General features: G+C 37.3%; 1 protein-coding gene across 6 annotated transcripts in view; it reads right to left on the bottom strand.

Annotated features, from left to right (window-relative positions):
* EZH2 (enhancer of zeste 2 polycomb repressive complex 2 subunit) overlaps positions 1–12,268 on the bottom strand; it is a 64,988-nt gene that overhangs the window by 26,426 nt on the left and 26,294 nt on the right. For 3 of the 6 annotated variants that reach the window (XM_047752480.1, XM_047752482.1, XM_047752481.1), the window contains exons 2-3: positions 11,676–11,799; positions 10,968–11,096 (exon numbers count right to left, since the gene is read on the bottom strand). In XM_047752480.1, the coding sequence (XP_047608436.1) occupies positions 10,968–11,096; positions 11,676–11,792 (246 nt within the window). In that variant the 5' untranslated portion in view covers positions 11,793–11,799. Of the gene's footprint in view, positions 1–2,319; positions 2,499–10,967; positions 11,099–11,675; positions 11,800–12,268 lie in introns of those variants that run through there. The other 3 variants (XM_047752484.1, XM_047752483.1, XM_047752485.1) reach the window with 2 other exon arrangements.

Genomic DNA, 12,268 nt, shown 5'->3' with positions numbered 1-12,268 from the left:
CTAAGAAGCATGCCAGTTTCCGATGTTAAAAATGTTAAAAAGTTTGTGTCTTTGATTCAATGAAATACGGTAAAGGTCCTGCCCAAATACCACAGCATTTTACATCCTATCTAGGAATCCAGCTTTTCTTAAAGAGTATCATTACCCAATTATCAGATCTCCAGTACCTTCTCAAAAAATACCCTGGGCATATATAATCAATGAAAATAGAGCAAAAAGAAGTAGAATTGAAGTAGTAAAATGAAACCAAAAAAATCGTATCTATACAACACGCATAATTAGTAACTGTTTCATTTTTATTTAAGAGGGCTTAAAAATAGCAGGACTATATTTGGTGAAATCAGAGTGGAAGTCTTTGGCATTCAGGCCACACCTGGCCCTCAGCATTGCATCAGGCCAGGGAGTAATCTTGCAATAGTCACAGTCACTGCAGCACAAAAAGTTCCTTCCTCAGTGGAAGCAAAGATTTAAAGATAGAGTAGTTAAGAAGAACTGTGACAGTGATTAATCCATTAATTTGTTTTCCAAAAAGGCAAAGATAAAGATAATGCTAGAAAGCTCATAGCTCAGTAAGAAGGTGTGAACAGTTTACTGAAACTCTAGAACCCGCAATCTTTCCGTTTCACTCTTTGGTTTCCTCATCCACTGGCCCCAAAATAACAGCAGTTAACATTTATTGAGCACGTACTATGTTGCAGGCACTGTGCTAAGTGCTTTATATACATTATCTTAACGACTCCTCATCTTGGTCTTTAGCATCACAATTTCACAAATGAGGAGAAGACTAAGGTTCAGAGAAGTTAAATAGCATGCCTCGTGGGAAAGGCAGTAAATTACCAAGCCAGGATGGAAGACTAAATCTGACTCCAACGCCCACGCACTTCATCCCTGTGCTCTAGCTCCCGCCCCTGAGATGCTCATTGGATGGGTGCTGTGTGGGAGACACCGGCACTGTTATAGGAGCGCCTCCTCCCCCAGCATCCTCCTCTTATCCTAGTCCTACCACATCTTCACTCCTTCTTCTTCACTTCACCAGGCAACTTTGGGGCAAGGAGTGGTTATAATTGCAGAGTAAAGTACTATACATTGTCCAGGGAATTTAAGAACAAAATTTCATTCCTTGCAAACAATCAGAGTTTGTGATTTTTTTCACTTGGTAAAGGTAAATTAGTTCTGTGACTTTAATTCTGCAGACTGGCCCCCCTTAAAGTCTGGAGGGATGAGGGGAGTGAGTGGCTGCCTCTCCAATTCTGACTTATTCACCTGCTTTAACATCTAAATCCAAGGTCACACTTAATGTAGGACAGCTGAGTAGTCTATTCAAATCCCAGACTGGAGGGACACTGGCTCTGTTTCACCTGTTTGCTCTAGCGTAGAAATGCTGTGAGTCTCATGAATGAGGTCAGCTGATATTTCCGTGAACAGAAAGAACTTAGAGAAGCACAGAAAATAAGATGGCAAAGGCTGCAGCACTAAGTTCTCCCTCCAATCCCACACCTGTCATACCCCCATGACCCATCATCTCAGTTCTGTGTCACACAAGCGAGACCAAGGGGCCAGAAATAAGCTCTCTGAGGGCAAAAGGAGCTGAGGCAGAGTGTGGTTTTACCTCTCCATCTCATAACAATACTCAGCACAGTGTCTCAAAAAAGAGTAGGCACTCAAAAAATGTTTCTGGAATGAACAGATCACATTTGTTGATTTTTCCCTAATGGAGACTTCAACTTCAATTTCTCTTTAAAGCTAAGAGAACGCCTATTTGGAAAACTGAAGGCCTACACCCACCTCATTATCTATACATTACTCTCTAAAAACCTATCCCATTCTTTAACTATTGACTTTAATAACCATATTCTCTTCTTTTATGAAATAATATTCAAATGCAAGAGCATTTGTTAATCAAACAAGTTTGGGAATTCTTATTTATTGACTTATAGGAAAATTACTCAAAAATCCCAGTTACTTACCAGTAACTTTTTTTCTTTGAAAATGTATCATCCTTGACAGTTTAATATTATTTAAGTCTCATTTTACACAGAGTACTGAATAGGATTTTGACCTCATGGGTCTCCAAGGCATTTTACCTGATCAGAGTCATACGTCCTGGACTCAGAAACTTACTAGGAGACCTGTATCTACAGATTAAACTCTCTAATTCTAGTTCCAACTTGAGGATCACACAAGGAAGTTGTTGTTGATAATCCATTATTGATTGTAAAGAAAAAAAACAACCATATTAGTTATCAAGGATGCTACACTTTCAGAGAAACACAGCTTACTGGTAAGTAACCAGGTTCCTCTGAGGATGGATAGACTTACATCAACCAGCTGGTACAATAGGCGACTGTGTGGCTGGACCACTGGGAGCTGGAGAGGGAAGTCAAGCCAAAAATAGTAGTTGTAGGAGTACACAACCAAACTGAGACTCTTGGCAGAAGGCTGGTTCCAAGTAAAAACTGTGTTATGGAAAATCGTAGAGGGAAGAGCAGGTGAATGGCCTGCAGGGAAGGGAAAGAAATTAACACACCCTACTATGTGCCAAGCACTGTGCTAGAGACTTTACCAAAGTTAACTTCTTTAAAATTCACCACTACCCTATGAGGTAGGTATGACTCCCCATCTTATGGGACATCCCAAAGGGCAAAAGCCACAGCCATTCGGCCTCTGAACAATCTTTAACATTAGAGGGGTTAAGTCTGTATAGTAAGGGAAAATACAGTTAGCCAAGTTAAAAATATTCTTGGATCCTGGTTGGTCCATTTAATTCAAGCCAAAGACACAATGAATTGCTGATATTGTCTAACATCTTTTAGCTTTTCCCAGTGAAAATACTAAAGAACTATCTCACATCTGAGGTATAGAATAGAAAGCATTAGCTGCCACCCAACTAGGGAAAAGCTGAGGATGATTTTGGAAACTACCCATATACTTCAAGATTTGAGCAGAGAAAAGATGGCACACCAAGATCTCAGACTGCTTTTAGGTGAAAGGAGTACTGAAGAAAAAACTGGAATGAGATAAATATCAAGTCTGAGTCAAGAAAAGCTTATAGGAGAAGTGAGTTGATAACCAGGTTTAGAAGGATGATTAGAAGCGTGGTTAAAGAAGATGTGCAGCTCCAGCAGAAGACAGTCAGAAATAAAACATCCTGATCAGATCTTGACACAGACATATGTAAGCAGTCGAGGGTGTTGGAGCTAAAGAATAAAAGAGTAGCTCAAACCAGACTAAGTTATTTCAAATTTCGTTATTGAATGCAGATGTTGCAGAGCTGTGTAGACTCGGGAAGCACCTCCACCAGGCAACATGAGGCTCTTCCTCTAGGTCATGTAACCACAAGAGATGCCACTCTAAGCATCTTCCACTTCTTCTAGGGCAGGGCGAGGGGGACATATATAAAATTTAACACAGAACAAGTAACATCTGGTGAAGTTTGGACCCTTCAAGCCCCTCCCTGCATCCTAGCTTCAGAAGCCTGATCCTGAATAAAGAGATCATAAATACAAAAGCCTAGTTAATACAGTAAATAACTATGAAAACCTAAGGCAGTCTGGGTCTGAAGGGGACTGCCAGGGTAAATCATCTTGTAATCTGCACCTTTGCTAAAATACTGGAGATCAGAAACAGAACAACCGTCACAGGACGTAAGTTGGTAAAACCACAAAAACACTCAACAAAGCACATGAAGCAGGTAACCAGAGCCACATTTTTCTGACATGCAAATTCAATCCCCTAATCCACTAAGTCCTGTGATGATAAATAAGACTATTTCTACCAAAGAAAGAAAGAAAGGAGGGAGGAAGGGAAGGAGGTAGGGAGGGAGGGGGGTAAGGAAGGAAGGGAAGGAGGAGAAAAAACTAAGAAGCGGAACAAAGAATAAAGTCAGTTTCCCTCAGCCACGGCAGCATGGCCACTGAGAAGCCTCGCTCCCTTGAGTGGACGTGGGAGCCCAGAGTATCGGCACTAGCCGGGGTGAAGAGGCAGGACTGGTGTGGACCACGTCCCAGAAGGGAAGGGCCAAGTCTGTGCTCAGGTGCTAAACTTGCTCCAGTGACCACCAATCAGGGAGGCCAATTCTGTGGATCTTTGCAGAACAGATTTATTTAGCAGCTTCTTAATCACTCACTGATTATTTAGTGAATAGTGTAGAAACAACAACAAAGCTACATAGAAAAAAATTAAAAACAAAATCCCCCGCTCACTCACTATACCAAAGGAAATTCCCAGTAGGTTAAATGATATTAAAATATAGAAATGAAACAATTAAAAGCAAAGATAGGAGTTCCCACTGTGGCTCAGCAGTAATGAACGGAACTAGTATCCATGAGGATGCAGGTTCAATCCCTGACCTTGCTCAGTGGGTTAAAGGATCCGATGTTGCCGAGAGCTGTGGTGTAGACTGCAGACACAGATTGGATCTGAGTTGCTATGGCTGTGGTGCATGCCAGAGGCTACAGGTCCAATCTGACCCTTAGTCTTGGAACCTCCATATGCCATGGGTACGGCCCAAAAAAGAAAAAAAAAGGAAAAAGTTTATAATCTTGAAGCCAAGAAAGGCTTTGTAAGCCTTTAAGAAACAGAGATATCAAAGAAGAGATTCTAATTTGACCACATAAACACTGAAAGCTTCAGCAGAACCAAATTATACCAGAGATAACGTTAAAATAGGGGGAAGGGTGTCTGCAGAACAGATGATTCAAAACTAGTATTTATAATATACAAAAAGTCCTTTAAACAATCATAAGAAAAAGTCCAACCCAATTTTAAAAGATCCAAGACAGTAACAGCCAATTCATAAAAGAAATATAAACAAACAATGGGTACATAACTTCACTGATTAAACAAAGGCAAACAGGAGTTCCCTTTGTGGCTCTGCAGTAAAAATCCCCACTAGTACCCATGAGAACCTGGCCTCGCAGGGTGGGTTAAGGATCTGGAGTTGCCTTGAGCTGTGGTGTAGATTGCAGACTCTGGCTCAGATCTGGCTGTGGCTGTGGTGTAGGGTGGCAGCTGCAGCTTGGATTCAATCCCTAGCCTCCAAACTTCCATATGCCGAAAGTGAAGCTCTAAAAAGACCAAAAAGAATAAAAACAAAAATAAAAAGAAATAAAGAAATGCAAACAAATTGCAGAGATGTTTTACCTAACACACTGACAAAGTTTAATAAGATTAACACTTTATGCTGGGAATACAGATAAACAGAAACTTCTATCAAAAGGTGGTGAGGGTGTTCGTAAAACCTTTGGGGGGGCAACTGAGTTATATCTATTAAAATTTTAAATATGCACATCCTCTTGACCTAGTAATACTGATTTAGGAACTTTTCCTACCAAAATCACTCAAAAGATGCAAAGATGTGTATGAAGGATATTCACTGAAATGCTAATTGCAAAAGGAAAAAATAAAAACCTAAATGTTCATCAATTATGACTAGGGCAATTCATTATGGAATATCCATTGGACAAGCACTGTGCATTGCTGGAAGAGACTGAAGACCTGGACAAAGTTTGTAAAGTGATGGTCCCAAAAGGCAGGCATGTTTTATCTGGGAGTAACGTTTTAAAATAGAATGTATACTACTGTTGTTATTAACATGTTATCATATAAGAAAAAGAAATCTGAAAGGATAAAAGTCACAGGGGTTGGACTACAGAGACTTCTGCTGCCTGTTTCATGTATTTCTGTGTCATTTGAATTAATACAATTAGCATTTTGCAATGACCTTTTAATTAAAGAAAAATATTTTTTAAAAACCACAAGTTTCATTTACCCAAAAGATATTCACATTAGATGATATAAAACTGCCTCATTGGTTTCCAAGGTAGCTCGTGAAATCTGCGCAACCCTCCCAAAATGGTACTCAAATATTTTTTAATGAAATTTAGTAAGAGAAGAAAAAATAATTTAAATCCACTGCTTAGGATTATAATCTACAATATCAAGCTAAATTCTAACAGAAGTTCTAAGTCTAATAAAATTTTCTTACTCCTTCAGAGCAATAAAACAAATTTTAACACTGCAGACTCTACAAACATTTCTTTGGGTTTGGGTTCATTCTGTTTGTTTTTAATAGCTGTCAAAATTTGGTTTTGCATTTTGGGAAGAAACTTGATCTTTGTAATAGTCAATTTAACAACAATTTTTAAAACACAAACTATAGCAGTATTCTAAGAGAAAGAAAAGCAAATTAAACACAACTTCTGGTTTACTTAGCTGTACAAAATAAATATTTGACATTTTTGAAAAGTATACTTTTTAAGCTTAAGATATATAATGTTAAATTTAAAATATGAATTCAAACATCATAAGCATATGATATAACAACTCCTTTATGTTCATTTAAGTAATGTTCCATCTATTTCAGCCAAAAGAAAACCAGAAAGGAAGGGAAGGCTGCCATGACCTGAAAAAACTACATGGCAGGAAGAATGGGAAGGTCAACATAAGACTCCACCGATAAATGGTTAGGAGAGGGTAAGGGCAATAGAAAGCAACTTAGAAAACAGTTCCTTAAGGAACCAAGAAAAGATAGATATGTTCAGACTGAGAGTAAAGACAGCCTTTAAAGATGAAAGCCACTCATCTATGTCTAACATGTGGGAAAAAAAAAAACCCGGCTCCCTGCCACAACTGCTCAAACCAGAGTGGCACATATTGGTCCTATAATCCTGAAATTTACAAAGGGAAAAAAGCAGTTACTGTGTTGAAAGTTAAGACTATATTTAAGTAAAGAGCACAAAAGTATACATTGAGTACACAAGCATGTTATTTTTTTCTCTGTACATAGTAACTGAATTTCTACTTACAATCCAGAGGAAAGCATATTACCACATCAATAAATAATGCAATCAAGTATTTACATGTAAAGAAAACAATGTTTTTCTTCTTCAACAAAAGTAAGTGCAAACTTATGAACGAACTTACACATTCTGCGTAACTTTGATAGAAGCCTCTCCAAAAAAATTCATTTGCAAATATCAAACGAGAGATGAAGAACTTAGAATCATTTCAGATATCACTCGGAAGAGAAAACCTGTATGTACTGAAAATTCCTTAGTATTTTTAATTCTTCATGAATATGAGAACAAGGGGGTCTTTCTGATGCTGCTTATGTATTAAACATTCTTAAGAAGCCCCACAGTTCTCACTCTTTCATTAGAAAACAACACAGAATTCTTACAAAAATATGACATTCTCCTGGGAATCTAAAAATGCATACTGGCAGAAATATTTTACCCAATCACACCACTTGCCCAGAAAACAGACATCACTTGGGCAAGCTTCCCTTTCAAAGTCATTATGTACAGGTAATAAAAATCTTGACATCAGGAGTCAATGAAGGGGAAAAGTACCCTTCTGTTTTTAACAAGAAATGAAAAATGTAAAAAAGAAATGCACTAAGAACTAAAAGAGTAGCTCCTAAACCAGTTGCTTCAGCAAAACTGGAAAAAGACACACTGAAGAACATGATTACCAATGTGCAGTCTTACAGAGGATAAAAGTTTCACTGATATGACAACAGGTGTACACTCCTTGGCCTTTATCATTTTTAAGCTGAATGCTCCTTAAAAAGATAAACTGAAGAGCAAAGGATATAAATGTAAAGCATTGTACAGCCACTTTCTTCAAGAAGTCAGAAGTATTTTAAATGAGAAAAAAATAGACCCACACTCTGTATTAAAATCCTAAGGGGAACACATTGTTTAAGTTCTGTAACTTCAAGACCAAAAAATAAGCACCCACCCATCTCCTAACAACATGCACAAAAGAGCAACAGACTAAAGATGTGGCCTCTGGGATTCGAGCTCCTGATCTCGAGTCAGCATCTACCACAGCCACTCCACTAGATCAGAAAATAAAAGCATCAGACTTTCTTCATGAAAATAACCTACATAAAATTGATCATTTTAAAACTGAGCATATCCACTGCTTTAAATACAAAAGGGAATATGGTATAAGACTGGAGTGGATAATTGAAAACTGTCACTGATTCATCATGCTCAAAGGATTTAAGCTGAAGACAGCACTTACAAAGGATCGGCTTATAAAAATAAGGAGTTAATTAAGACAATGTTATAACAGTACTTCCAAACATTGAAAGCCATAGATTTTAGGTATTTGGATCAATGGTGCAGTGTCAAATTCTGCCAAGCCTACAAGCCTAGTACTAGGAAAGTTTTTGCAAAACAGTCTAACCTTATTTATCCTCCTGCTCTGACCTACTTCAGACTCCAACTTCTAAAACATACAAAAGAAACTGATATATAGCTGGAAATGCTCAAACTGAAGAAAAAATAAAGAGATACATTCTCATCTGAAAAGTAGAGAGATTAGAGAGCACTGAAGTCCTTTTCAGCCCTAAAATTTTTTTTTATTTATTGTAATAACACCAAAAAGCTTACCACAAACTATATAAACCTTCAGTTTCCACAAGTCAGTGATGATGGTTTTAAAGGGTGTGGAGGAGTTAAAGACAAATCACTTGAAGCAGAATCAACTATCAGAGAGTGGCTCAAAAATGAATATGCTTGACCAGGTCAAACTCCATGCAACAAAAATTAAATTCTTGAGGCTAGGGATTACTTTCCTCCTTTCCCTGCCTATCTTGTGAAAATGTTTTTTCTCAACTTGTGTGGGGTACTAAGTTTAGAAAACACCTGTTTTATTAAAATGCTAATTTCTTCTTCTAATTTCTCACATAAACTCAACAAAAAGTTAGATACCTTTACATTCAATGACTTTTATCTCTACTTGACAAAATTAAAAGCAAAATTCAATTAATAAATATTCATTTGAATAAACTGTACTCTTAAATTTAACACCAAAATTTTTACCATGAGCAATTCAAGTTTTAATAAATAATGTGTCTAAGCAAAGTGAACTCTTCTGGGCCCACATCAGATCGTCAGAGCAAGCAAACTGACTTAATTCTACTAAGGCTCAGTTTCCCCATCTAAGAATAAAAAAAGGGTTATACAACCATCACAAATATAAAATGAGGTAGAATAACCAGAAATCATCACTACTGTTACCTTTTATTATAAATGTGGGTTGAGCTTTCAGTATCATTTTAAGATCTGTAATGGGTGGCAAAAATATTCCATGTGTTCCTAACTTTATTTCTCTCAATTTCTAAGATTTACTCCTCCAGGGAGAAAAAAAATGAGGGTTTTTTTTTTTTTTTTCCCTTCACCTCAAAATTTCCAAAGGTCACCAGACAAAACTTTCAAAACATTTAGTTAGAGGCTCCATCCTGATCCCCTGAGAAGGTTCTGACTGGCACAGGAGAGAATCCCTTTCATACGTAGGCCTTGACCTGTTCCAGATGATTGGAAGGTATCAATAAAATAATACATATTTATACAATCGCAAGTCAGAGCTTTAAAGAACTGTCCCCTGACAAAATGTATAAATAAGAATCATCCTAAGTCATGTGTCACCATCAAGACCACCAACACCATCACTGAAACCACCACTAGGCTGAGCTACTGTGACAGCACCGACCAGTCTTGAAGCCAGTGTGTCAATCTCAACAGGTCTCATATAACAGCAAATTAGTGCCTGTGTATTACAGTATCATATGAAAACATTTTTTTTTTTTTTTGGTCTTTTTAGAGCCACACCTATGGCATATGGAGGTTCCCAGGCTAGGGGTCAAATCAGAGCTGCAGCCACCAGGCTATGCCACAGCCACAGCAATGCTGGATCTGAGCCACATCTGCAACCTATACCACAGCTCCTGGCAACACCAGATCCTTAACCCACTGAGTGAGGCCAGGGATTGAACCTGCATCCTCACGGATACCAGTCAGATTTGTTTCCACTGAGCCACAACGGGAATTCCGAAAACATTTTTTTTAATTCCACTGTTTAGATGCCTCCCGTGTTTAGACACCCAGGTCAACAATCATCTACTACATGGTGTAATCTAAATTTCAAATCACTTTCTTCCCATTCAAATAGCACTCCATATTAAAGGCCATATCTTCCTATATAAAACAGACACTTAAATAGAAATGCTTTAACCAAAATCCTACTGATTAGTTCTATAATGTGTTAAGTTTCCACCATTTTCTTTTTATCTTCTTGCCACTGTGGTTTTTTTTGTTGTTGTTGTTATATTGGGTTTTGTTTTGTTTTTTGGTCTTTTTGGGCTGCACCCATGGCATATGGAAGTTCCCAGGCTAGGAGTCAGAGCTACAGCTGCCGGCAATGCAGGCCACAGCAATGTAGGATCCAGGCGTCATCTGCCACATACACTAGAGCTCACAGCAATGCCGGATCCCTGACCCACTGAATGAAGCCAGGGATTGAACCCACATCCTCATGGATACTAGATGGATTCTACTGAGCCACAATGGGAACTCCATGCCACTATATTTTAATGTGTTTTTTAATTATAAAATCTACCATAGATTTATTGCCTTCCTTTGAAAACCGTAATTTTGGGGAGTGACTAAGATCTACCTCATTCAAAAAAGGCTATTAAAAAAGAAAATTCTGATCTCTCAACCCCTAAATTTAAAAATTCTTATACAGAGAGCCTTAGAATTTGAACAAAATATAAAATAAATAGCTTTTTTAGTCTGTGAACATGGATAAAAAAGAAAAATTTCTTACAGCATAACTAATTCATATTAAGGGGGAGAAAAAGACAAGAGTGCATCAGAAAGCCTTGCTCTAACTTGTGATCTGATGAGGACATTCAAGAGTATTTAATATTAAAAATATTTTAAGAGCAGTCTTATAAAACAGGAATCTACCTAATCACAGTGAAAGTATATTCTGAATATAAGAGCTTTGTTGTAGGAATATCTAGCAGCCATTAACAGTTGCATATTAAAGAGAAATAGCAATAAAACAAGGGACATCCTGAGGTCAATGGCTTCCTTTCAATAACTAACCAACATTCCAACAGCAAAAACCAAAATGCACTGATAATGACGACAGCGCATGAGTTCACCAACCTCCCTGGTCCCGCGCAATGAGCTCACAGATGTCAGGATGTGAACAGGCTGGATCCTTCGCTGTTTCCACTCTTGGTTTAAGATTTCTGTTCTTTCCAAAATTTTCTGACGATTGGAACTAAACATACTCTTTTAAAAAAATGGAGAGGAGAAAAAAAAAGTGTTCATTGTTAGAAAATTTGTACTATCCCTAATGAAAGTAAAAACCTAGTGATTTCTCAAAAATATCAGGGACCTTCCTTCAAAACCATATGGATTTTATACTCTAGTTTCCCACATTTAAATAACAAAAAACACCAGATCAATTACTTTACTAAAAGTAGGAGGGATAAGAATAAGAAACTCTTTCTATCCTTTCTTTGTTAACTTTGTACATCTGTATGTTTCTAAATCACAATGACTTTAGAAACATAATACCTTGAAACACATTCCTTTATATTTGGGTCCTGGGTCTACACATGCAGTACAAAAGATAGAATGAAAAGATGGCGATTTCTGAGTAGGCTGAATAATCATCAAGACTAAAATCTTTCCATTTCACTAATATGCATGGTACAATTTTTATGTTAAAACAGACTAAGGACCTTAGCTTCCAAATCTTCATTTATTTTATTGTAAATAAGACCTTTCACCCTTTCAAATTAAAATTTATTTTGGAGGGAGCTATCTTTTATTGCATATGCATTTTCACAGAAGACAAAGGTATACCTTCACTTCGTCAGCTCGCCTGAACCTCTTGAGCTGTCGCAGTCGCATGTACTCTGATTTTACACGCTTCCGCCAACAAACTGGTCCCTTCTCAGATTTCTTCCCAGTCTGGCCCATGATTATTCTAAAAGCAATGGTTTCATATTAAAATCACTAATCTAACCAACCTGAATATGATCGCTTGTGTTTTAATCCCCAGCAAACTAACAATCAACAAAAGAAATGATACATAACTACGCTGTTGATATTTGCAAGGCTGCTCATTTGTTCTGCATGGTTAAATAAACATTTCATTCAAAGTATAAATTTTATCTAATACAACTTTTCAAAGACATTTTTATTTATAAAGATACTCCACTCCTAAATTGCAGTCAACCTACAGAAATATGACCCATTACAGGAATTAAGAACATACAATAATAAGCTATGAGATGCACACTTGTGGACTGAAAAAAAATGTAGACATATATTCCAAATTTTTCATCAAGTTAGCAGTTACAGGGATAAATGAATAATTGAAAAAGATAAATCCAAAAAAGTAAAATTTACATTCCACACTAAAAGCAGAAAATATACAATATATGATGAATGCA

This window comes from Phacochoerus africanus, chromosome 11 (genome assembly GCF_016906955.1).
Source record: "Phacochoerus africanus isolate WHEZ1 chromosome 11, ROS_Pafr_v1, whole genome shotgun sequence".
NCBI classification, from domain to species: domain Eukaryota; kingdom Metazoa; phylum Chordata; class Mammalia; order Artiodactyla; family Suidae; genus Phacochoerus; species Phacochoerus africanus.
Note: the sequence above shows the minus strand (reverse complement) of the source record. Positions and strands in the feature narration are given on the sequence as shown.